At 37.9% G+C, this 27,325-nt stretch overlaps 1 protein-coding gene across 1 annotated transcript; it reads left to right on the forward strand.

Annotated features, from left to right (window-relative positions):
• Positions 1–819: 819 nt before the first annotated feature.
• On the forward strand, positions 820–24,504 carry mturn (maturin, neural progenitor differentiation regulator homolog (Xenopus)). The gene is made up of 3 exons (XM_052015893.1): positions 820–1,402; positions 17,121–17,243; positions 22,333–24,504. The coding sequence occupies exons 1-3, from the start codon at positions 1,241–1,243 to the stop codon at positions 22,441–22,443; spliced, it is 396 nt and encodes a 131-aa protein (XP_051871853.1). The 5' UTR covers positions 820–1,240; the 3' UTR covers positions 22,444–24,504.
• Positions 24,505–27,325: the final 2,821 nt, after the last annotated feature.

The raw sequence follows: 27,325 nt of genomic DNA on the forward strand, positions 1-27,325 counted from the left end.
AGTTTGAGAGTTAAATGAAAAGCAGTAAATTATCTTTGTAGATTTGAAAATTTAATGATACTATAATGCTACAGTACAAATATCAGGTTGATTGAATCCTGTAGCTTTTGGATCCAGGTTAGGCAGAAACGAAACTGCTGTTCAGCTTTGTTTGTTCAAAGCAACTTCACATTTTAAATACATATTTGAAGAACAATATTAAACTTCATTCGAATTTCTTAACAACAATGTCTAGGTTGAAGCAGGGTCAAAGTAGCCTATTCCTTGGCCCTAATTTGAATTTATGTACTGGATTTGCCTCTTGGAGTAAGACTGATTTTAAAGCAAAATATACATTGCACAACAAACATCAACAACTGCAATTTTACACTGCTTTGTCAGTTGTGGCTTGTGTTTTATTCCACCCATCTAAGTAGATGGAAAAGGATTATAGTGATTATATAATTTATCCAGAACCATTTGATCTGGCAACTCACAGCATTTTGTCGTCAATTGAATGTTTCACTGAGTAAATTATAACAGATTGGGCCTCTTGGTGATACGGGACTCGTATGTCGGGTCGGCTAAATGACGACATAACAAATACCCTTTAGGGAAGATGCTTATTTAGAAAGAACAATATGCCAGCTTTGATATTAACTATTTAACAATGGAAATTCACAAACCCAAGGTAGGGATTTGACTTCTGTTCTTTGGGCTATTAAACTAATTATTTTCGTTACGTTACACTGTCAGTAGTTCATTGCCTATGGAGTGTTATAAATGCAAGTTTATTGTGTACACTATTGCAAAATGATAAATCCGATGCTAGCAGACCGTGGGCAGAATCAAATCCCAGCATCAACTGAACGGGCTACCGGAGTGTCCTTGAAGGATGGAGGGAAGCGCCCTGAGTTGCACCCATCCCTTGCAGCTTGCTCAGCACAGCACGCGCCGCCAACACCCGCCCTCTTCCGCGCGCAGTGCCTCGTGCTGCGGTCCTTGGGATTGGGCTCGGGGAAGGAAAGCGTGAGCTCCCGGGACCGGAGGGAGGGGAGGGGAGAGGAGGGAGGCAGATAGACCGCGGCAAGCCGTCGGAGCGGCGGAAGTGCGCCACAAGGCGAGCGACGAACGGCGAGGGAGAAATAAAACAAAAGCGCGGTGCGCTCGGTGGGCCGCGCTCCCTCCCAGGCTGATGCGGCGGGCGAGGTCGCGGCTGAGGTAACGGAGGACGCGCGCCCGCACCGGAGAGCCGGCGGCCATGGAATTCCAGCAGTTCGTCGACATCGCCGACAAATGGTGCTACAACACCCCGTTCGAGCTCATCGCCACCGAGGAGGCCGAGAGCCGCCTGGATTTCTACGCGGATCCCGGTGTTTCCTTCTACGTCCTGTGCCCAGACAGCGACTTCAGGGATAATTTTGTGAGTTGTCCCGGGGGTGGGGTGGGGGTTTGCGGTCTGGTTGATTCGTGCTTGACCCGGGTGTCTTCCGTCCGGTTTAGCCTTGCTGCAGCCACTTGCTGCGTCACGGCCGCCGGTTTCATGTGGTACCCTTGTTTACCGGGCCCTGTCATCCATCTCTTCCCTCTCTACCCACCCCCTCCGCGGTCCCCATCCCTGCCGCTGTCCTGGTAAGTGGTAAAACCTCGCCCAAGGCACCCCCCACCATTCAGCTTTACTCATTCCTCGACAAAATCTCCCCTTGGTTTATGGCGGGGGTCTTCGCCCCTTCCGAAATGTGGCCCCAAAATGTGCTTCTCCAGGAGGCGCTCGGCGTCCTCGTTTCTCAGTAATACTGCAAAACAAAGACCAAGCGGCAGATCTTGCTGCACGGTTCTTGTCACTTAGTAATTTTTGGTAACACAGTCATTTGCTGTGACTTGTGAGGGTGAGGTTTTACAGCTGCATGTGTAGGGGGACCAGGATTCGAATCCACGCTCCGGTATAAATGGCAGTTGTATAATGCTGCGGCTGATCCCTAGGCTGCCTTTGGTGTCTATTGCTGTTGTCTGCCAAATCCCCTTTGAAAAGTTGCACACTTGCATGGTGTCTTAAAAAATAGAATATTTACACCTATCTATTTGTATATCCCAAGTTTCGATTGCGGTACTGCCTAGCATCAGCCTACGAACCCATTTTGCAATGTTAAATGGAGAGTCTTAATTGATGTCGAATTTCTGCCTCTCCACCCTCTCTAGAACCCACCCAAAAATGCTGAACGGGCTGACTTTATTTTCTGTGCAAAAAGTGAGCAAGCATCCTACACAATATTATGAAGTGATACAATCGTTGTTCACATCAAATCATTTAATTGCTATGCTGGTTTGACATATTATATGACTGCCTCATTCAGTGCAATGCCTCCACAAGCATACTGATCTGAAGTAGACATTTTATTATTTAGGTTGTTGGTTCAATTGGAAACTTTCTTTTGAGGGGGATGATTGAAAAGAATTTTGTTCTCAACATGCAGCCCTGAAGTTAATTATTTTGTATGACATTTTTGTTCACACATGATGTCATTGCTGGCAAGGCAATCCAGAATCTCCAATGAGAAGGTGGTACCTTCCTGAACTGCTGCAGTTGGGTCATGTAACTATACACAAGTGTTAGTATGGAATTTTAGGATTTTGCCCCAGCAGTGATGAAATAAAACTGATTAGGTCCATATGATGATGGTATGGAATTTGGGAGTTTGTGGCATTGCCTAGTGCCTGTTGAAACTTTCTAGAAAGCTGAGGTCACAAATACCGTCAAATAAACATTGACAAGTTGCTGTGTTACACTCTGCGGACGTGATGAGCAGATACTGAAGAAGTGAAAATATAATGTGCTGAATGGAGAGCCAATTTACTGGAAGTTGCTTGAGTGTTGGTGTTGCATCCAGATAAGTGAAAATTATGCAGCAATGCTCTTGATTTGTGCCTTGGAAACAATAAATGACCTTGTGAAGTCAGAAAGTGAATTGCACCTCCATAGGATACCCAGCCTTTGACCCATCCATGTCATCAAGTAATTAATTGGGTCAGGCAAGATGAATATCTGTGGAGGATTCACTGATGGTAATGCCATTGAAAGGGAAGTTGTTTAGACTGTCATTACCCCAATAGTTTGATGTAAAAGTGAACTTACCACAAACCTGGGTCTTGCTACATTTGGGCATGCACTGCTGTTTTCTGGGGATCTTTTGTCTTTAACACAACAAAAAAAAACAAGCGTTGATATTTGTATTGATATCCAGCTAGATAACCCATTAATGCTCACTGGGTTAAAGATGACTGGTAGATAAATTGCCTAATAGTCACTAGGGAACAGTGTTCCAGGAAAAGCCAGTGCATTGAAAGGGCCAGAACAGTCAGGCATTGGGATTGTATAAAGTCAGTAACATATTCAGTCAGTCATAAATCTTTCTGTTTTAAACATGTATTTAAATAACTAACCTTGCTTCTGATTTGTTTGTGGTACAGGGTTTGGTAGTGGAGTTGTACCTGAAGAATAGCATTTGTATAATTTTTTCTGACATTCAATGTACCTGTTCTGATTAATATTTTGGTTCAGACATAGAATCTCAAAATTTTGCACCATGTACAAAAACTTTTGACCCAAAGCATGTGCAAGTTATTTAAAGGACTTAGTTTCTTTTTTTTGCCTTTTTGTTTAAGTATTTGGTTTAAAATATTTATGTACATCTTTCTTTGCAAGTTATAAATACAAATTCTAGTTCTGCCACTTTTGTAAAAGGCCATTCATTTCATGATCAAACATTTCTCTGCATAAATACATCCATTTGAACTCTTCTGTTATTCTGATTTCAATTAATCACCTATCTGGTTCACAGTAAAACACTCTTGATATCAGATTCCAAATTCTTGTCTTCCACATAATATATGGTCATTTGCTGCTTACTACACAACAGATTCTGTTCACTTTAGAAGAGTGACCCAAGTATTTTGAGACAATTTAATAGGTGGTGATTTTTTTTTAAAAAGGAAAAGTCTTATAGCTGTGGTCCAACTGAGGTAAGCTCCTGTAATAGGTCAGTAGTTAAATTATATATTTTCTTAATAGCAGGACTTTGCCCTCCCTGTAGTTTTTATACATCAAGGTCACTGCATTATATTGAGATGGCGTGGATGTTTGGGCTCTTTAAAAATTGTAGGAGGGAAAAAAACTTGCTGTAAGCTTTCTTTTAAGAAAAACCTACTTAGATTTGAATGTTTGAACTGGTTTTAAAAAGTTCTGCTAATGTTTAACAGAAAAAAACATCAAACTGTGAAATATAAAACCAGTGACCTACTTAAAATCGCTGGAAATTGTTAATCTGGCTAATCCTTTAGTAAATTGTTTTTGGAATTTCCACTTTATTCATGTGCCCCTGTTCTGTAGAGAGAGAAGATTTCACAGAATTCTAGACTTCTGGGAGGAGGGCTACTAGCATTTGCTCTGCAGCCGAGATGGCAGAGGTTGCTCTAAACTTGATTACTCCAAACTTGATTACTCCAGTGATTTTTCTTCCTCTCTTCCACCGCGCCCCCCACCCCCTGTTAGCCTCGTGTCTTTCACTATTGGTAAACTTGCCATTTGTATCAATGTGGATAAGTTCTACATATATTCCAGTCCTCATTTTGGATCAATGTCCTTGAGCCCCTCAAGTTTAAAAACATTAGCCTGGATTTTACAGTTTAAATGACAATAAACCATTGGGGTTTGGCATTATAACACTATGTAAATATTATTTAGTTATTCATTTAGTAGTTTGCATGCCTGCATAATTTAACTCGGAAATCCTCAAGTTTTCTTGAGGAATTTGGTGCTCCTCTACTGGTTGTGGTGTTTTGCAGCCACTTCTATCATCAATATAAATCAGTGAAATCATGGAAATTTAAAGTAGTTACAAGCTGTCCTTACACAACACTCTGAAAATTACCTCTTAGTGAAATGCAGACCCATAATTACAGAAAATGCTAGAAATACTTGGCAGGTGGGGAAATATCCATAGTTAAAGAAACAGTTTGTGTTTTGGTCAGTGAAACTCAGAATGAGATATCCGATGAAAGATCGTTAGCATGAAATTTTAACTCTGCTTTACTCCCTCCTTGGATGTTGCCCTATCAACAAAGTGTTTTCAGTATTTTCTGCATTTTATTTCAGACTTTGACGATCTACAGTATTTTCCTTTAGTAATCCATAATCACTGCACAGCAAACTCCAAAAGCCTACTAATTTTGTAGATTATATTTCAAAATCTAATGGATTTTAAGATTTTAGAAGTTTACGATGAATAATTTTTAATCCTTGTGGAGATTCTAACCTTTTGCATTCTGCTAAATGTTTAAATTATTAGTCAGAAATTTGTCTTTTTCCCTTCTTGGTTCGCCATCTGAAAGTTTATTATGATCAGCTGCCTAAGGCAGCTGGATGGCATTACAGCTGCTGGCTCCCAGGGATCATTATTTGAACTGACACTTGACTGCAAATGAATTCCATAAAAGGGAAGTTCATGCCATATATATCAATGGACCTTCTATGAACAACTTTTCTTGAGATCAGTTGTGATTGCCATTGCTTTATCACTGACTGTGAAATTCACACCCTCATCTTTACATTCTTCTGAGACATCCCATCATATTAATGCACATCTCCCACCTTCATAAATCCCTCAAACTTCGTTCCTGTGAGTCTAGCTTGCTTTACTACTTTCCCTTTAGTGACAGATTCTAAAGATGTCAAAGTCTATACTGTAGAATTCCTTTTGTAAATGTCTCCATATTTGCTTCAGCACTTTTCTCAATAGCAGTTTCTTCAACCAAGATTTTGTTAATGGTCCTAATCATCTTTGCCAGACTTTTTTCATTTTTAATATGACATCTATGAAGCTCCTTGAAATATTATGCCAAATGGATGGAACATATTATTCGTTTCTATATGTTGAAAATGTTTGCATAGTTGAGATCAGGGAAGACAGATAATAAAATACCAAGTTCTATATTTGACTTCTAAACTTCCTGAGTTTTCCTTGGTCCAACCTAGAAACCAAAATCACAATTGTGTTGAATTGGACAAATCATTATTCTTGATGAGTTTTATAACTGGAAAAGGTGGTGGAAATGTTCTTTTAAGAAACAATCAGTTATCTTTGAGAAAGGATGATGTTAGGACCATCAAATAAGGTTATGTGGGTTGAACCAAAGAACAAAAAAAGGGCAGTCACCTACAAACAGTTCATGTGTAATAGAAGAGCACATTTATAGGCAGATTTCTTAAATGTGCAAAAGCACTGGTTACCCAAATAGTACCTGGGATATAATCAGTGTATATTTAAAAGAAAAAAGGCACAGAATTCCTACATTACATATGGGTGCTAGTATGTAGCAAGTCCAACCAGAGGGATGAGCAATTCTGAATTTAGTTTTAGGGAAGAAAATTGAGCAGTTAGAAGGAGTATCAATGGGACAGGAATTTTTTTTAGTAGGAATCATAATTCTGTTAGATTTAGCATGAATGTGGAGAAAGACAAAGATGAAATAGTGAATTCTAAATTGAATTTAAGGCTTATTACATTAATAAGTGATTAAGTAAAAGTGGACTGAAAACAGCTATAAAGGTAAATAAGAGGCAGGTCCCAAGAAAAGTGGATAAGAGTGGATCCAAAATTGGCGGTGCATGCAAAGGGTAATGGTCAGACTTTTGAATTTAATAATTTAATTGGAGCTCATTCGTATGTAGTCCATAAGTCAGGTGTTTGTAACCTGGGGGTGACCTGTACTGCTTGCATTTCTGGGCGCACAATATTGGAAAGGTGTGTTTACACTCAAGGGTGCAGAAGAGATTTACAAAGATGTTGCCAAGACTACAATATTGTAGCAATGAGACACGATTAGATATTGGTTTGATTTGGAATTAGAGTTTAAGAGAAGACTTCGGGTGAATAAAAAGACCTGGATAGAATGAATAGGAGGGAGAGCGGCCATACACTAATGTCATAGATTTAAAGTAATTAGTTAAAAAACAGAAAAGAGGAAGTAGAAAAAAAATCAAACATGGGGTTAGTATGGGTCTGGAACTCTGAACATGTAGTAGAGTCAGAAATTTCCATCACTTTTTTAAAAAAATTACTTCGATGTGGATGAAGAGCCATGATTGGCTTCTTACCATCTTTTAAATTTTCCACACTTGTACAATATTGTAACACCTTATTGATTGTCTTTATAGAAATATTGTCCTAGTTGAGTTACGATATTTAAAGAGATTATTGATTTTCCTTAATGGAATGACAAAAGGGCATGTTGCTGTATAGTTAATTCAGTTAACATAATTAGGGGCAGAGTCAGATTGTGCATTGTCGTGTACTATAAACTGAAGTGGAATGCACGTCATTTTTCAAACTTTTTTTGTTAAGAGAATACTGAAATGATTTGGACAAAATGGGACAGCGGGAATAAAAAAATGAAATATTAGTAAATGAGTGTAAAGTTGATTTTGTAGAATTGTAAATATTGAACAACACAATTCTGTTCACTATGTTGATGCCAACTCCAAAGTTGATTTCATTGCCCTGCAATATCCATTCCCATTTCTACTCTGACTTCTGTCTCTCTAACAACACTCAATGTTAGCTGGAAGAATATTGCACCTCATCTTCTGACTTGACATGTTACTGCCATTGGGAATCATTATCAAATACAACAATATCAAATATTTAGTCATTCCAGACATTTCCCATTTTCAGCTTGTTTTCCTCAAGGAGCCACAATGGTTACAGCATAGACCATTCAGCCAATCAAATCCATACTGGTTGCCTAAGTGCAATTTCACTAGCCTCAGTCTCTACCCCTTTTTTCCATACCTTGCAATTTTTTTCTTTCTGATGCCTACTCAGCTCCCCTTCAAACAGTACCCTTAATTCTGTTTCCACTATTACCTCTAACAGTGCTTCCACACTTTTGCATGTGTATAGGAGAAGACTTGCTTTGAGATTAAGATTTCCTTTAACAAATCCATGCTGTTTTCTCTAATCAAACCACAGTTATCCAATTCGTTGTTATTTCTGTCCCTGATTATTGTCTAGAATTTGCCCCACCACTGATCTGTAGTTGCTAGGTTTAATCCTACACCCTCCAGAACAAGGATTTAACATTTGTAGTTTTCTAGTTCAAGGTACCGTCCCTGAATCCATGGATACTTGGAAGATTTAAGCAAGAGCACTGCAATTTTCTTCCCTCATCAGTCTTAATATGTACTCCATATGGACCAGGTGGTTTATCCATTTCATGTATATCAATCCATTTCATGTATATCAACCCTTGCTAGTGCCTTTTCTTTATCTTTTTAGCCTATTCAGAATATCAGCAAAGAAAGCAATATTCTCAGTGATCACTGATGTAAAGTGCTCATTTGGTACCTCAACCACACCCTCTGCCTCCATGATCAGATTTAATTTTTTATCTGTCAATGGCCCCACCTCTCCTCTCTCAGCCCTGTTTCCTTTTTATATGCTTGACTAATATATTTGGACTCTCTTTTTGCTGCTCTTGTGCCCTCTTTTTTTGCCCATCTCAATACTTCTCTGTAATCAGCCTGGTTCTCTATTGTGATATTTCTGTCCCCTCTTCTGGATTTCCTATTTCATCTGTTCACTCCCCCACTTGGTTTTAACAGCCTCTTTCAGCTGATGCCATCATTGCTTGTCATTTCAATTTCTCCTGGTCTACAGCCTAATACAGCTCTTCCCTTTTCTTTTCCCCTTCCCTACCCCATACTCAATACATTGTTTTATTAGTACTAGGAATTAAACATCATCAACTGGAAACATTAGGTCTGTTTCTCTCTGCACAGATGCTTTCTCACCTGCATAATTCTTTGTTTAACAATTTTCATGTCTGATTAATGAAGATATAAAATTAGCGTAACTCAGATTTACTTAAAAATGGTGATTATTTTCTGAGTCTGTCACTTGTCTGAGTGAGAATAATCGTTCTCAGTTATTTAATTTTCCATCTACAGCAACTTTTTTAAAATTTTATTTACAGCGTGGTAACAGGCCCTTCCGGCCCAGTGAGTCCACACCGCCCATTTTAAACCCAAATTAACCTACCCATACATCTTTAGAATGTGGGAGGAAACCAGAGCACCCGGAGGAAACCCATGCAGACACGGGAGAACGTACAAACTGCTTACAGACAGCGACGGGAATCGAACCCTGATCGCTGGCGCTGTAATAGCGTCAGACTAACCGCTACGCTACCGTGCGTACAATAATGGCTTATAATACCAAATAACGTCCCTTCGGAAGTGGTGAAGACTACAGAATTAGCAACCTAGCCATGCTGTTCCATTATGTTCCAATACCATTACGGTGCTGGAATCTACCCATCAATGTGGAAAGTTGCCCAGATATGTCCTGTTCACAAAAAGCAGGACAAATCCAGTCTGGTTAACTACCGTCAAATTAGTCTTCTCAATCATCAGTAAAATGATGAAGTGAGTCATCAATAGTGATATCAAGGGTAGTTATTCTTAACTCCGGGATTCAGCTTTGGTCAATGATGTCTGGAATAGAATGATTCTGGGGAAAACCCAAACTGAGCATCAGTGACCAGGTTATTGATTGATAAGTGTCACTTGATAGCACCATTGATGACTCTTTTCATCACTTTGTAGCATTTGAGTGTATCAAGGTGCCTTGGTAAAATTGAAGCCTTGAACACCAAAGGGGAAAACATACTCCAGTGGTTGAACTTGTACCTTGCACAAGGAAAGGTGTTTGGAGTTGTTGGAGATCGGCCAACCCAGCTGCAGCATCACTGACGGAGTTCCCTTGAGCAGTGTCTTGGATCTAACCATCTTCAACTGCTGTTTCAAAGACATTCCTTCCATCATAAAGTCAGAAGTGGGGATGTTTGCTGAGGATTATACAATGTTCAGTTCCATTTACAGTTCAGCAAATTGAGTAGTTCATGTCTGCAAGCACAACATTTGAGCATGGACTGATAAGTAATGAGTAACATTTGTGCCACAAAGACACCAGGCATTGAATATCTCCAAGCAAAAGGGAGTCTTAGCATCTATCCTTGACATTCAATAACTTTACTGTCACTGAGTCCCACACTGCTAATATCATAGATGCCATTAATTAGAAATTTTTCTGGGCCAGTCTTAAATACCATGACTACAAGAGCAGAGGCTGGGTATCCTGCAACGAGTGACTTGCCTCCTAAATTGGTTTATTACTGTCACATATACTGAGGTACAATGAAAAACTTTGTTTTGCATGCCATCCATACAGACCATTTCATCACATCAGTAAATCGAGGTAGTACATGGGAAAAGCCTCCTAATATTCAAAAGCCTTTCCATTGTTTACAAGGTGGAAGTCAGGAGTAAGATGGAATACTCTTCTTGCCTAGATGAGTGCAATATCAGTAACTTTTGTGAAGCTTAACATTATCCAGGACAAAGCAGTCCATTTAATTGTCATAAAACGCCTTAAACATTCATTCCCTACACCACCAGAGCACAACAGATACAGTGTGTACCAACTACAAAATGTACTGCAGTTACTCACCTGGACAACAACAATAGCACCTCCACACCTGTGACCTCTACCAGCAAGAATGACAAAGGTCGCAGGCATGTGGGAACACTACCATCAATTTCAATTTCCACTGCATTGCCAGTCTTCCACTGTAATTGTGTGTAAATCCTAGAAGACCAGAGCAGGAGTAGACCACCAGGCCCCTCAAGCCTGCCTTACCATTCAATATGATCTATGCTAGCCTCAACCCCTGTGCCAGTTCCCCACAACCCTCATTTCCTTGATCTTTCAAATACTTGTCTTTCTCAACCTTAAATGTAACTAATGATCTGGCCTCTATCACCCTTGGGGGCAAAGAATTCCAGCAATTCACTACCCTCTGAAAGATAAAATTTCTATGCACATTAGTTTTAAGTGATTGGCTTCTTGTTTGTGACTTTCCCACTAGAGACCCACTAGAGCTCTCTACATAACCATATTGTGGTTCTTTCAATAGAAGGTCTAGAGCAGGTCAAGAAGGCAGGTCCTCATCACCTTCTCATTGGCAGTTAGGTATGGATAATAAATGATGGCCATGCCAGTGATACCCAGATCTTGTAAAATGAATTTAAAAGAAACTTCAAATTTCCAGTTTTTGGATCAATAGAATTTGACACTTTTTATTAATGAGATTGGTAGCTTCCAAAACTAAATTCTGCAATTTGATTGCCTCCTCTTCTTGCCTGCCAATAGAATGGCACTGTTTTACCTACTCATGATTAGTGAATTGTACCAATTGTCACTTAACAAAATGTCTTCATTTTAGCCAAATTTTTGCCTTGTAGACTGTGACAAAAAACACTTAGTTGAGTGATCAAGTATTTAATAGTATCACATGGAACAAGCTATAACCCTAGCTACAATTTTGGAACAAGCCAGAACCTTAGCTACAATTTGAGAATTGACTTGATTTGACCTTTTTGTTAGGTGACTGCTGCTTATTGTGGCATGATGGTTAGTAATAGTCAAGAATTTTTTCTTACATATATCAGGAGGGGGATTTTACACATTTCATATGTGCAGTGGCATTTCATGATCAAATGCAAATTTTTGCTGCAAAACACTTGGATTCTTTTACAACTGTTCTGAAATCAGTCTAGACAATGTGAATGTATTCAAAGAAATTTTATGGCATTTGGAAGTTGCAAATTTGCTTCACAGCTAGATGAAGTGTATGTAGTACTTTCTGTGGCAGCCAGTATAAGTGCACAAAGCTCACAAACTGAAGCTATTTTTGTTCTTTGTGAAGAAGTAAATATCTTGTACAATGCAAGTGTAAATCCTGTACATTATTATGAATTGTGGCTAACTTGAATAAATTCAGAATTGTGTTCTGCTATCCTCTTTGTGGACTGAATGGCCTCCTTCCAAAAAGTGATCTGTGCTTTTATTTATTGAGGCTAAATTCTGTTAGCCTTTCTAATGACATTGTCTACCGGTGCATTTGGGGAATTAGTTTTTGAATGTCTATATGTTTTTCATCTACACTCTCCATATACTCAATAGCCTTCTGCTGTGTAGAATATTCTTTCCTTATTTTCCTCTAATACATTCCAAATGTATTACTAATTCTGCCACTTGTTTACTCTGTCTGTTCTCCTGAACAAAAAAGAAAATTGTGCAGGTGCTAAAATGTGAAACAAATAAACACTAGTGACACTTGAATGGGGCAGAATCTTTTTGGGGGGGGGGGGGGAAGGTGGGAATGGAAAGAGTTAATATTTGGGGTGTAAGTACTTCATCACCTTCATTTTTTTGTGTTTCAGTAAATTTGTGTTCTCTGTGCCCAACAATTTCAATGATCAGGCAAGATAGGGTACTTGTACAACTGGTTTCATAAGAAGCAATATGGATTTGCAAGAGAAAGTTGTGCCCAACAGACGCGTGTATATCACGTGTAAGGTATGTATGATGTGCTTTATGTGGGCCTCCAGAAAGCTTTTGACAAATCCCATATGAACATCTGTGAAATTAAAAGGAATAGGATTCCTATATATCAACTCTACTTGTTACATCCTTGAACTCAAGCAAATTTGCCAAGCATGATTTGCCTTTCATAAAGCCACATTCACTTCGTTTGATTACATTAAACTTCTGTAAATGACTAGTTATTTCTTTCTTGACAATAGATTCCAGCATCTTGCCAATGTCAGATATTAAGCTATCTTGCAAATAGTTACCCAATTTTGTTGTCTTCCCTTAAACAATGGAATTACTTTTGCCATTTTCCAAACTACTCCCAAAATTCAGTGAGTTTTGGAAAAACTCCATTATCTCTGCAGCTGCTTCCCTTTACAACCCTTGGGTGCAGGCCATTGAGATCTGGCAACTTGTCTGTCTTTAATCCCATTCATTTTTCCAATACCTTGTCCCTCTCAGTAATTTTTTACAAGTTCTTCGATAACGTTTGAAAGCAGCCTATTAGATACCTTCAGGATAATTGCAGCATCCTCCACCCTGAAGACTGATGCATAGGATTGATTTCCTTGTTTCCCACTACTAATTCCCCAGTCTTGTTCTCTAGGGGTCCCACACTTGCCCTAGCTACTCTCTTTATATACGTAACCATGGAAGCCTTTGCTGTCTGTTTTGATACTCCTTACCAGTTTTCTCTCAATTTTTTTTTCCTCATTAAATTTCTAGTCTTTCGTTGCTGTTCCTTGTAAATTAGAGTCCTCTGGTCTACTGCCAGCCCTTGCTACTTTATATGCTCTAGTCTTTAATATTTTCGTTGACCTCTTCTTAACCTCAGATGGTTCATCTTTCTTCTGGGATTCCTCTTTCCAATTGGGATAACTTTTTGCTGAACATTATGAACTAGCTTTTTAAACATTTGCTGCTGTTCATCCACTGACCTATTCCTTGGCTTCCTTACTCAGTCCACTTCGGACAATTCTATCTTCATAACTTTGTTGAGGACATTGGTTATGGACCCCGGGTGTTTGCCCTCTGACTATCTGGAATGTTACCATGTTGTAATCACTCCCTAGAGGATCCTTAACCATATCATCTTTATTAATTCTATGTCATTACAGAAGACCAAATATAAAATAGCTTGTTCCCAAGTTGATTGTATAACATTATTTTGAGAAACAATCCCTGACATACTCCTCAAATTCCTCTTCTATGGTATCTCTGCCTGTTTGATTAGTCCAGTAAATTTTCAGATTACAATCATCCATGATAATTAGCCATCATTTCAAAGATGACACTTGTGCTGTTTTTGCCATTGAATATTTTAAGTTAACATGTGCACATGAGTGAGCTTGGATTACCATCTGGGCTGAAACTCCAATACCCCTTCAAAGATACCCTGGAGTGTCAGTCTCAAATCAGTAAACTAGGATGAATACAATCAGTATAGCCAATCCTAGGCTTCCTTCCCAGTGCTATCAAATGTCAGGGCTATCCCAGTCTGCTAATCAAGTATCGCTATTATTGTGACTGCATACCTGTTCATACCATGAGCCGTACCATGAAAAATTTGTTAATTGTTTTTCAGCTGTGGTATTTATCTTGAGGAAATATATTTATTCTTTTCAGGAATTATTTACAGAACACAATTTAAAATTTAGGATAAAAGCTAGGATCCCAAAACTGCAAAATCTGGGAATCATCTGCCTTTGGCTTAACATATACATTACAATTGTGTATGTAGAAGTGTTGCTAAATCCCAAAACACTCTTTCTCATGCTAAACATAATTTTCAACTTGCAGTGTATTCTGCCAAAGTACAATTAAAAGTAAAATATGGGGTGGAGGGGGGGAGGGAAGGAAGGCTGTAATAACCAATGCATTTAAGATTTTCACAGAACTCGCAACACCAGTAAAAAAATCTCTGCATGCTGTGTAATAATAGTAAAATTTTATTTATTCAAAGACAGTAAATAATAGCCTGAATAATGCATTTTGCAATATAGTGCCTGATAGATAGTGGAGTAAAATCTAGCAGTCAATTTGCAAAGGCTAAGTTCCCACAAAACTGCAAGGAGATGCTTCCCAGTTAGAGGTATAAAGACAATTTTTCTTTGTTAGGCTCAAATATAGTACACAACTTCAGAATTTTCAAATAATAAGGAAACTTGGAAATATAACGAACAATGAAGTGGACATTAATGTAGAGAATTGTGAGAATTCAGAGGCAACATGAACTATGATTCAATATTTTAAAAAGGTGCAGGGGCAGAGACCTCTGCTTGAATGTTGGCATATTCTTTAATGTGATAGAACAAAGGGAGATTTGTTTTTTTAATTGTATTTATTTAGTGGTACCATAAGGAAAATGGCAAGGCCCGAGAGCAGTAGCGGGGAGATTTACTTGAATAGTACAGAGAATGAGAAGTAACTTTGTGACAGAACTGAGAAGCTGATGTTTTTCTTTGAGCAGAGAAGTTAATAGCTAAATGAATTGAGCTTTTCAAAATCATGAATTATAATATAGTAAATAAGCTGTTTCCAATCATAGTGAAAGGGATTGTAATCAGAGAATATAGATTTAATGTGATTGGCAAAAAAGGACTAACCTCTTCAGATGTATGTGATCTGGAATGCATTTTGAGTTGGAGGAGAAGCAGATTCAACAACATTGTACAAAGGGTAAATGTGTGTATACAATTCACTTCCTTTATAGGAAAAGGTTAAGGGAGTATAATTACTCATTATTAAACAGCTGACATGGACAGAGTAACCTACCTCTGTGTTGTGTCATTCAATGATTCTGAGTGATTATCTGTTTTTGGTGACGTTGAGAGATGTGTCATCCAAGACACTATACTTCTCTTTGATTAGCTTTGGGAACCAGGGTCAGAGTCATCTGACAAATGGTATCCCCAACAACATGCTACCTCAGGACTATGTTGAATGTTAACCTTCAATATGTGTGCACGTTTTTTAGCATGAGATCTGAATTGGTGAATTTTGGTTTAAGACAAAGAGTGCTACTACTAACCCAAAGCTGACCCTTTTTATATGATGGCATATCCTCCCTCACCTTGGCATTTAAAAAAAAATTGAAGGAGATCTGAACAAATACATTGTGTGTATCAAATGAGATTTCATCAAAAGGAAATTTAGAAAGTGAGAAATCTCTTAAGATTCCCTTGTGTCCTGGCAATATGAAATGGTGACATTTCAAAATGCTTTGAAAATATAAGTAGTTTGAATAGGACAGTACAAGTCTTTGGAGTTTATCCTGGACTCTGCTGTAGACTGATTAGAAATTATTTATTGTGCTCATTCAACACTGGTTATGTATATCATCAGAAAATGCAAAGAGAGTATAGTTTTAAAGATTGATAGGCAGAAGGATACTGAGGGGGATGCTACTTCCAGAGTGGGAGACTGTTTCTAGATCAGGGATCAAGGTACCAAATATTTCCAGACCTTTTGACTTTCGTTGCTCTCATGACTCCCTTCATAGTTTCCAAGTCTTGGCATGTAATGTTTTTATTCCCATAAACAATCATTCTCTCAATACTACTAGACTAGCAGAATACCACTGCTTCCACAATAAATGGTTACTCTTTCATCACCATGATGGATTCTAAATCCATCTATTTGTCTTCCAATAAGAACATAAGAAATAGGAGCAGGAGTAGACCATATTATTCTTCAAGTCTCTTTCACCATTCATCAAGATCATGGCTAATCTTCCACCTCAGCACTATCTCTTTTAGTGCCCAGAAATCAATCATAATGACTGAGCTTCCCCAGGTGTTCAGGATAGAGAATTCCAAAGCTGCTTCATCCTCTGAGTGAAGAAATTTCTCCTCATCTCGGCCTTAATTGGCCTATCCTTTATCATAAACGGGTTGATTTTTCAGTTTTATAAACTTGTTTGGCTTGAGGGGGTATGTTTTCTTGTATGTGCTTATGTGTGTACTATATTTTCTAGTTCAATTCTAAAAATTGATGGGCAGGTTTTGTAGCTAAGCAGTACTCGTTCCTGACAATGCATGAACCATATTGTGAAGTAACCAGATAGTTAAAAGCTTCTATGAGACGGGGTAACTAATAAGCTATAATAATTATTTATTATTGTATATAATAAAAATAAAATTACTATACAGGAAGTCCCCGGGTTATGAACAAGTTCGGTTTTTGAGACTGTTCGTATCCTGATTTTGTATGTAACTCGGAACAGTGTCCGCGCATGTGCACTTGGGCCAGGGGTCGCGGCCGCACATACGCATTTGGCCTGGGGTTGGGCCAAAGAAGGTGTACCGCCGCCGTGGTAGGATCGGGGGCCGGGCCTGCTTACGAACCAACCACGAAGGTCGGTTTGTAAGTAAGGGCATTCATAAGTCGGGGACTTACTAATAAGGCAACCATAAATGATGATATGAAAGATTGCAGAGAAAAGCAAAACAAATGTAACAAATTAACATGGTCAAGTTCAAGTGTATCATTTGGCAATTTATTATGACTTACTGAAATTCAGAGTAATCCTGGATAGGGTTTGCACTAGAAATTTTTGACACTTTGTGATACTGTAATTGTGGAAGATGGTAATGTTCAACCATTGACTTCAAATATAACGTTTTTTTATCCCTATCTCCATCTGTTCAGCATGTATGGAGTGAAAGTGAAGACTGTCTACCATTCCTACAATTGGTACAAGAATACATCTTATCCTGTGGGAAGAAGACCCTCTCTGAAGTACTGGAAAAAGTCTTCAAGTCATTCAAACCTGTAAGTGTTACATTTTAATATTATTAAAATAAGTATACAATACAAGTCATTAATTTTGTTTTTTCACTTTTTAAGCAAATACATATGAAATTTATGGTTCTCATCTCCCTAGGAGGTAGCTCTTTTCAAGCCGATTTGTCTCTTTGCCTTCTTTGTGCAATTAATAATCAGAACCAAGGCAATTTTAATTATCACCGTTGATGAATAGTTGATGCTTGGAGGGGATGTTCAGATACTGCAATGGATTAAACATCAACCTTTCATATGTAGTGCAAGGACTGTATCTGTGTTTAAAAATTGCCTGAATTTTCTACCTGTGTATTCCACCCCTGATATTGTCATCCAAGTGTTTACAATGATAATGGTGCTGTGGTGTGGTACAATGTCCTGTGCTTGGTTGAGATTTGACGATAACTGTTGACTCCTTTGGACTATGACCTTGCTATCAAAAACCAAACCTTTATTTGGTTCATGATGTTGTGCCTTGCCAAGATTTACCTCTCTTCCTCACCTCCAGAACTTTAAAACTTCTAAAATTTTCAACATTTTGTAGCTTCTCCATTGGAGTCAAGGGTGTAGCTGTATAAATAGGCATACAGTTTGTTCGCTTCTGTTCTAAAATGAGTCTCTTGCCTTTTCTCCCCCCCATTTCTTGTCCCCACTCCCACTCTTGTCCTGTTTCATTTTGACAGGTTCAGTTTCTTCACATCAAATCCTGTAAAATTATGGACATCCAGTTCCTCCTAGGATAATCTTAGGGTCCTATGCTACTGCTTTGAACAGCAATATTTCCATTCCCTTCTGTGCTGTCATGCTCTTCCACTAAACTCATTGGCACCCCAACTATTTCCCTCTTAATTTCTTCACATGCTCCCTCCGTTCTCTTCTGTAACAGAGATCTTAAAATTCAGTAATGCTCTGTGTGTCAGATAAATGGAACGGGATTTCAATTCATCCACAAAATCTCTTTTCTAACATGACATGTAGGAAATGAAGGCTTTGGTCTAGATGTTGATTTTTGTTGTCTTGAATGAAGTAAACGCTAACATTTTAGCATAGGGATAGTGTGGAGTTGTCAGTAAATTTTGGAGGATAAGGAGAGGCAGACTTTTACTATGATTTTACTGTAAATGAATGAGGGTGAACAGTTTCCCCCATTACTCCGCTTGTAATTTTATTTGTGTGGTTGATCTAATTGGTTAGAATTAAATAATGAATAAACACCTCTGTTGCTGGATGTTTGACAAAAAGCATGTTAAAGTTTATTTTCCAACCAAGACAATATTACAAATACCCTAACACTGCAGATGCTTGAAATCCGAAATAATAAAAACACAGTGCTGGAAACACTCAGCAGGTCAGGTGGCATCTGCAGAAAGGGAAATGTTTAATGTTATGTTGGCTAAGATATCTACTACTTCCTCCCTTTTAATTGTAATTTGCTCTAGAATTTCACTGTTTTACCCTCCACCTCCCCCCCCCCCCCCACCCAAACAAACACACATACACACAGCTTTAACACCTTCACTGAATTCTGTAACAGCATCCTTCTCCTTAATGGGGCCAAAGGTCCAATCACTTTGGGATTATTTGCATTACTTTGGGATTTTCATTCACGTTGTCTGCCAGTGATACTTTGTTCCCCCTAGCTTTCCATACCCCTGTTAGACATACCCTATTTTTAGTTTTCTGTCCCTGCCATATGTTTTTGTATACTTTATCCAACCCTTGACATCCAGAGTTCCTTGGATTTGTTGTCCTTCTATCCGATATATAGGAACATGTTGGCCCCGAGCTCTCACTATTTCGATTTTTGAATGACTCCTAATTATGGGATGTAGACATGACTGCAAGTAGTGTCTTCCATTCTGCTTTTAACAGGTGCTGTCTTAGGATAGTGACATCAGCCGTCCCCCATTTCAGGACCTCAATTTCTGGTCATTATCCTTTTCCATAATTACCTTGAAACTTACTGAGTTATGGTCTTTATCTTCAATACGTTCTCCCACTGACACTCCAACCACTTGCTGGACTGCATTTCCTAAGATTGGGTCCAGTACTACCGCTTATCTTGTAGGACAATCTAATTATTGGCTCAAAAAAGCTCTCCTGGATACATATTAAAAATTCCACCCACCTTAAGCTTTTCACCCTAGGACGATCCCAGTTAATAATGGGGAAGTTGAAATCGCCTACTACTCTAACCGTATTATTCTGGCACCACTGTGATTTACCTAGATCTTCCACTGACTGTTAGGAAGCCTATAGTACATCTCCAGCAAAGTGACTACCTTTTTTTGTTTCTAAACTCTACCCATGTGGCCTCATTTGAAGAACCTTAGGATATTATCACTCATTACTTCAGTAATGGACTCCTTAATTAATATCGCATTGCCACCTTTTTTATACACCCCTGTCATACCTGAAGTTTCTGTACCCTGAAGTATTGGGTTCTTGCAACTATGTCTTTGATAGCAACAATATCATATTCCTATATGCTAATCAATTCTGTAAGTTCATCTGAGACACGAGATTGCAGATGCTGGAATCTGGAGCAACAAAAAATCTGCTGGAGGAACTCAACAGGTCATGCAGAATCTATGGGAGGAAAGGAATTGTCGACGTTACGATCAAAACCGTGCATCTGAACTGAGAGTGGAGAGGCAAGGTGGCCAGTATAAAGAGGGGGAAGGGAGTAGTACACATTTTGATGCAAGCTTTTGACCAAAAACAACAACAATTCCTTTTCTCCCATAGGTGCTGCTTAACCCACTGAGTACCTCCAGCAGATTGTTTGTGGATCTAAGTTCATCTGCCTTACTAATCAGACTCCTGGCATTAAATGAATTAAATTTAGTCTTGCATTCCTTCCATGTGCCTTATCTTGCTCACGTATGCTCTGTGTCCTCAACTGACTTTATTTTCCTTCTATATTTGATTATACCTCCCCTCACCCCCACTGCCAACTGTACATGTACTCTGTGCTTCAATCCCTTGCCAAATTAGTTTAAACTCACCCCAACAGCACCAGCAACCCCCACCCCAACACAAGTATGTTGGACCCATTTGTGCCCATTCTGGTTTTAGTGAAACCTGTCCAGCTTGCACATGTTTCAACTTTGCCAAAAAACAGTCTGTATTCCAGAAATTTAAATCACTCCTCCATTTACCATCTCTTTAGCCATGTCTTCATCTGACCACTCTTCCAGTTCCCGTAATCACAAGTGTTGATTGAATCCAGTTCACTTAATTGTGTCAAAGAACATGACGTTCTTTAAAATTAGAGGAAAAGAGTATAAATGCATGTGACAATAACAAGGTGTTAAAATCTGATATGATTTAGAATAATTAGCACAAATGAGGCACAAAATGTTCTGCAATATACCTATGAAATAGCCATCTAATTAAAGTGGTGAGGTGAAGTTAAAACTATTACATACAGATCCAGTTTCATTATACAAAAGCTACACCTGATTATATCTTCGTCTCCCATCTGTGAACTCAACAGATATGGATGAGTTCTTGGTACGTAGCCTACTATGCCTTGGCAATCCAAGTGCTAGTAAATTGGATTAATGATAGTCAGCATTAACATAGTGGATCAAATTTAAGTTTTTTTAAAATTTTATTTACAGCGTGGTAACAGGCCCTTCTGGCCCAACGAGTCCGCGCCACCCATTTTAAACCCAAATTAACCTACCCGTACGTCTTTGGAATGTGGGAGGAAACCAGAGTACCCAGAGGAAACCTATGCAGACACAGGAGAACGTACAAACTCCTTACAGACAGCGACGGGAATCGAACCCCGATCACTGGCGCTGTAATAGCGTCGCACTAACCGCTACGCTACCGTGCCGCTTTCTGTGATGATTCTATATTCAGTCCTTTTTAAACCATTTCTATTTGAGCAACACTCCAAGTCACAAGAGACCGTGCTAAGGGCTAGCTAAAAATTGTCAAAAAGTGCTCAACTAATTTTTCAATTAATTATTTTCCTCAATTACTTGTTATTTCTTGTTTTTTATTTCATTCATGAAAATGTTTATTCAAAACATTCTTCTGTACTGCCTCATTTCGGTGAACCTAGCAGAGCCCCAATTTCATTTCTGTGCTGAGCAAACTTGTTCAGCTGGAGTTTACTTATCACTGGGTTCAGAGCAGGTTAATTTTCTCCTCCCTGGAATTCCGTCCTCCCCATCAGCCTCCACTTTATAATTCTAATAGTAATGCAATCAATTTAAAAAGTGAACTCCTTGTTTCCTTATACACTGTGATGAGATTTTGCAGGATGTCATTGCATCCTGAGATTCCAAGTAGATTGTCTTAATATAGTGTGTAACAGCAGGGTGACCATGGAAAAAGGACGCAGCAATGGTTTTATGCACAACATGTTAATATGATGGGAAAAATTGTGTAATTTTAATCGGTTACGGCTTTACCAACTGGCTTGGGAAGCTTTGATCAAAAAAGACACATGCTGTCATTCGACATTGTTGCATTGCATCAATACAATTTTAATGGCCACTAAGAAATTAGTGGTACTGAGGACCATTTGTATGAACAAATGTAGATGGTTGCAGGTGATGAGTAGGTCACTAATCCCTTCTGAGTTTACCTTTTTTGGTTTCAGCTTTTTAGCACAAGTGTGTTTTGTTTGTGTTGTTGATATGCTGGAAAGTTCAGCAATTATGGCATGAGCTTCTGTGGTTACAGCTGACTCTCATTAGTGCTGAGAGCAGGTGGTTAGTTGCGGTTTTTCTCTCCCACCAATATCCTCTTGCTTGTGGAGAGAAAGCTATTTTGAGTTATTTTGAATGTATGAAACATAATTACATGCATCTTGTCTATACCGATTCCCTGGTGGAATAAATTGTGTCTCAAAATTACGAGTAAGCATGTACTGTTTTTTGTATTAGGGGTATATATCTTGTGCATTTATTAAAAGGCTTTTTTGATAACTGCTATATGGTATTTTAAGCAGAATAATGCTGCCTTGCTGTTTTATCTCCTTTTTGAGATAAGTAGGAGCTCAGCAGTTTCTTCACTTCTGCTTCATTCAATTTGTTTTAACTCTATTTCATTTGCACAGTTGCTGGGTCTTCCAGACGTGGATGATGATGCATTTGAAGATTACAATGCTGATGTCGAAGAGGAGGAGCCCGAAGCAGACAGCCAGCATATGAGCGTCAGTCAACAGTAAATGTGTGCAGAGCAGAGTCAGCTTGCATGAAGTTCAGTTATTTTGTTGATGGATGACCCTCATTCACCCTTCCATTCCTGATACATGTACAGCCTTTATTTGGATCAAGTTCAAATAACATACCTAAACCACATTTAGTTTGTTCTGTACATAGCTTAATGTTCATCATTTTCTCAAGTTGAAAGCTGTAAGGAAATGTGACACATGGTATGGAGATAAATGTACTAAACTGGCTTTTGAGGAAAATAAAATTCACTGTATGGTCATACCTACATTGAGGAGGTAAGACTACTTTAATTTACAGTCAGTTTTTTGAACTTGGGCTTTTATTTGGATAAGGATTTTATTTTTAAAAAAGGATTGATTAATCCACTAATTTCAATTAATGCAATTTTAAAGCAGTATTGGGCAATTTCCTGCCAAAATACTGCAATGTTGTCATAAGGATTGTTTACTGGAAAATTTTATTCTTAGATTGGTACCTGGAATTGCATAGATTTTACAGCATTGAAATAGGCCCAAATAGTATGCACTGGTATTATGTTCCACACGTACCCTACTTTAAGTAAAACAATCTGCGTATCATTCCATTTATTGTGGCATAATTTGTATTTCAAATACCCTCTTAACATGTTTTTTAAAAAGATATTGATTGTGTTTATTTAAGTGTAGTTGCCCAACAATAAATTTGAAAGAAAGCAATGAGTTGTGATGAGTCTGGAGAGTAACTGTTTGATATAGATTTCATTTTAAGTTTCCATCAGGTAGTTTTGTAATGATTATTTGAATTAAAATATCCTTGAGGACACTTTAATTAAAATGCAACACTGACTTAGAACTGACATCTGCTTGCATAAGTTTGTTACATAGCAAAATCAAGAATGTGCTGTTATGTAGAAGCTTGAAAGCATTACTGTTTTCTGCTACTGCTGTATGTACTGCAGATACTGTATGCTGTACTGCATTAACTATTGCTTGGCTTTTAATGCACTGCAGTCTGTTGGGTACTTTGATTTACTTCCTGTGCATCTCAGACAAAACATTTACAGCTATGACATTCCCAGTTGTAGATCAAAAATGGCACAGTATTTAGCTCTTTGTTGATGTGTGTTAATAGAAGGAGCTGTAAATTTGCTTTTAGTTGGAGGAACTCGGTAACATGTATGAAAGAATTTTAAAAAAACGTAATGCTCATTGAATAATGGGTGTGTTACTTGGTATGTTGTAAGTGGTAAATTGTACTGTATCTGGCCTGTGGATCTTTTGTACTGTATGTCTATATATTATAAAACAGAATGGCTTGTGTAATCCTAGAACATTTGAGATGGGGGGGGGGGAGAAACTTGATGTTTTAAGATGCCTTTTAATGAGCTGATGGTTTAAAGTAAGTCAGTGTATTCATCTGCCTGCAGTTGGAGTTTTTATTGACTTGGGTAAGGCAGGCCATGGGGAGTAGTGGTGTTTAATGTAAATATTCTGTTCTACAGTATATGTACTGTACAGATAATCAAAGTAAAAGCTTGGTCTGTACTTCGTGAACAGTACCCAGTGTTTTAATGTTATGACAGTTGAGCATCTGGATTTTTGAATTGCAAAGGAGGGAGTCCACTGTTAATAGGTGTTGAATTGCACCTCTCAAATGCATGGCTGGTTGATCTAGGAGGTATTTTAATTTTAGTAGTTTATTATAAAAGAAGGTACTTCATAGTTGATGTGTCGTGGTCTTTTGCAATCTGCAGCACTTCATTTATAGATACCTCAATGCTTTTGTTGACCTATCAGTCTAGGTTTAAAAATGGTTAAAAACAAATTGGACCAATGAATTTCTCTAATACAAATTAAACTCTTAAACTGTTTGAAAATATATTGGATTTAATGAAAGATAATATTACATTGGTTATCTCTCCTTTTAGATTGATTAAAACGTTACTTTTATGTATTTAGACTGAATTTGTAAAGCACATGTTTTTGTTTTTAATAGTTTTATGATGGTTAACAAAAGGCTACTGTACTTTAACATGCTCTACACTAAGTATGCTGAAAATAAATTATTCAAACATTGCTATCTCTGAACTCTTCATATGTAAAATCTTCACTCAAATCATGTGATTTTTTAAAAAATTCCTTGTTATTGTTTGGTAAACAGCTATAAAACAATGACAAAACTTAATGAGGCTCCCGTTTTGACCTTAAATGACTTGTCCTCCATAACAAATTGGTAAGGAAAAGAGATTAGTCCAGAGTCAACTTAATTGGTTATCTGTGCAGTCAAATCAAGGATTTGTCCAAACCTTCTGTTGAGAAATTCTAATAGATATCTCTTCCACCACCACCTTCCTTTTCCTACCAGATAAAATAGTAGAATATTCTAACCTTGTACCTTTATTCATCTGGCATTACTTGATTTTTCTGTAGTTTTATAATTTAGGTTATCTGTCTGTCTAATCCTATTCCATTCCTAGTCAAACACTTGTGAATAGATGTGAAGCACTGGCTTTTAATAGTGCGATGTGTATGAAATGTATCATTTTAAAAAAAAGTTTTGTTAGTGGAGCACAATTAAGATTATTACTAGGTTAAATTGCACTACTCTGGAATTTCAATTAGATGCTTGTGGTTGTAAATTGCACTTGCATTGATGTTTTTAACATGCATGCATCTAATGATATCCCTTGTGCAATGCTCTTTAAGAGTAATGTTGGGGAAATTGTGGCTTGTTGTTCCAAAGCCCATCTGTTATTGAGTATTTTCTTGCAATGGCCAAATTTAAGAGAGCTGCTTGCACTGTGGAAGCACTTTTAAAAAGGTCTTAGCCCAACACAGGCTTCAATTTAGTTTAACCTATTCCCCTTCATGACAATCCTGCCTCAATCCAACAGCCCATCCCTCTTTCCCTTCCTGCCATTTCTTGAGACCTGCCTGCCTATTTTCCTTCATGAAAAGTATGAAAGTCTGTTCAGTATTTCCCAAAGCATATGCTTTAGGCACTACTGAATTTTTAAGCAATGGGCCTGTGATCAAAGTAACAATGGGATTAACCCACCCTAATGACAATGAATTTCTACCCTTTTTTATGTATTAAATAGGACATCTTCATTGGGCTGACTCCTTTTGTTGGGAGGTTATCCATTGCTGTGAAAAGGGGAACATTTCCATCTATTGCTTAATATTGTTAATTTTTTGCATAGGTCTCTTTCTCTGATTTCTTGCACTTCAACTGCCCCCAAAGCTAACAGTGAACCTAGTTGTACGAGTGGCTGCATCTTTCAGTGCAGTGTTTAATGATGATGCAGTTTCCCTTTCATGTTTTTGAGAAATGATAGACATGAAATTTGAAACTTGTTCCACTGGTAGATTGTCATCTCTGTTCTACTTCCCTCCATCTGCCTTGGTGGTTTAGCTAATGAGAGACATGTTTGTATCCCAGAGGTTTTAAATTGTAAACCAAATTTATAATCTGGACCCGGAACTGTTGTTGACAGGTAATAGCGGAGCAAAAGAGAATGTTGCAAAGGTCTAGTTGGTATGAATAGTCCAATCATGGTCAATGATTTAATAGCATCCATCAAATAAAGATGACTACCAGAAATACAGAAGTTACTGATGGCAACAAGAGAATGGATATGGAAGCTGGACAATGATTAATCAGCTAAACAGTAACAACTGAAAATTGATAATTTGGAAAGTTTATATAGTATTACGCAGGTAGGTGTGAGGCTGAATTAAGCAAGAAATTCAATATGGGTATCAATGGCTTGACCAACATTTACCACCTTTCACTCATTATCCTTGGAAGGAAGCATCTAAGCATCATACTCAGCCACATGAATTGGTTACTTTGGGTTTGAATTTACATATAGGCCAGATTGAATAAGGATATCAGGTTTCTTTTCATGAGAGCCATTAATGAACCTTTTTTAATTTTTACATCAATCCAATAAGGACTGGTTTCTTACTAGAAGCAGCTTTTGATTTACTAAACTGAATTAAAAAATTTCAAACTGCCATATCTGGATTTGAATTATCTAAATTATTTAGCCCTCTTAAACATTACATCACCATGGATACTTTCTCAGTCTGGCTGTTTTATACAGCTCAGCAGCAGGATTGGTCATGTAGCCAAAACAAAATGTCTTGCAATCCTGATCCCTCAGCATGGTAAAACAGTTGTATTACAGCCAGATCACAGCCACACTGGCAAAGATTCAGATTTGAAGAACTTAATTCTTGCCTATTGTTTGTTACATTTTTGTATGTCATACTTGACACTTGTTTAACAAAACTATAATTTTGCTGGTGCTTCATGAAAATTTGAAAGGCTTTTTAGCCAAAATGGGAATTTAATATTGATTATTTTAATTTTAAAGACAGAAGCCATCTTGACTGATTTTTCAAAGGTCTGACTCTAAATGACTTTTTCAAACACAAAACCTTAAAGTCACACTTCATGCCCCCTTGCATTTTTGGGCTTTTCTAGCCTTACTCTAAATATTTTCTCTTCTATAGTTAAAACTACATGAGTGAATCCAGACTATCTCTTCCCTCTGAAATATATTGATATTTGAGTTCCCATTAACTATAATCTTGAATTATTCCTTTAGAAAACAAAGGTGGTATTAAGAATATCACAACACTTAGCAATGTAATAATTTTGAAAATGTCAATCATTTTCAGGGCAAAAATTGCAACTTGTGTACTCTTGAATATATAAGACCACAAGTTATATTATCATCCATGCTATTTTACTAATATTCTTATTGCTAACTGTGTTTGTTCATGTAAAATTCCCTTGGGTCTTAAAGGCTGTTGAAAATTAATTTTAAATCTGTCCCAACAATTGCATAGAAGTGCTATCTAGCACAGCAAATGTGCATGCATCATA

This window comes from Pristis pectinata, chromosome 5, assembly GCF_009764475.1.
Source record: "Pristis pectinata isolate sPriPec2 chromosome 5, sPriPec2.1.pri, whole genome shotgun sequence".
NCBI classification, from domain to species: domain Eukaryota; kingdom Metazoa; phylum Chordata; class Chondrichthyes; order Rhinopristiformes; family Pristidae; genus Pristis; species Pristis pectinata.

Excerpts from the sequence above, each read along its gene's own strand:
- mturn (XM_052015893.1), top strand. The coding sequence starts at position 1,241 with ATGGAATTCCAGCAGTTCGTCGACATCGCCGACAAATGGTGCTACAAC. Across the intron at positions 1,403-17,120 it reads GCGACTTCAGGGATAATTTT|CATGTATGGAGTGAAAGTGA; the intron begins GTGAGTTGTCCC and ends CCATCTGTTCAG. Across the intron at positions 17,244-22,332 it reads TCTTCAAGTCATTCAAACCT|TTGCTGGGTCTTCCAGACGT; the intron begins GTAAGTGTTACA and ends TCATTTGCACAG.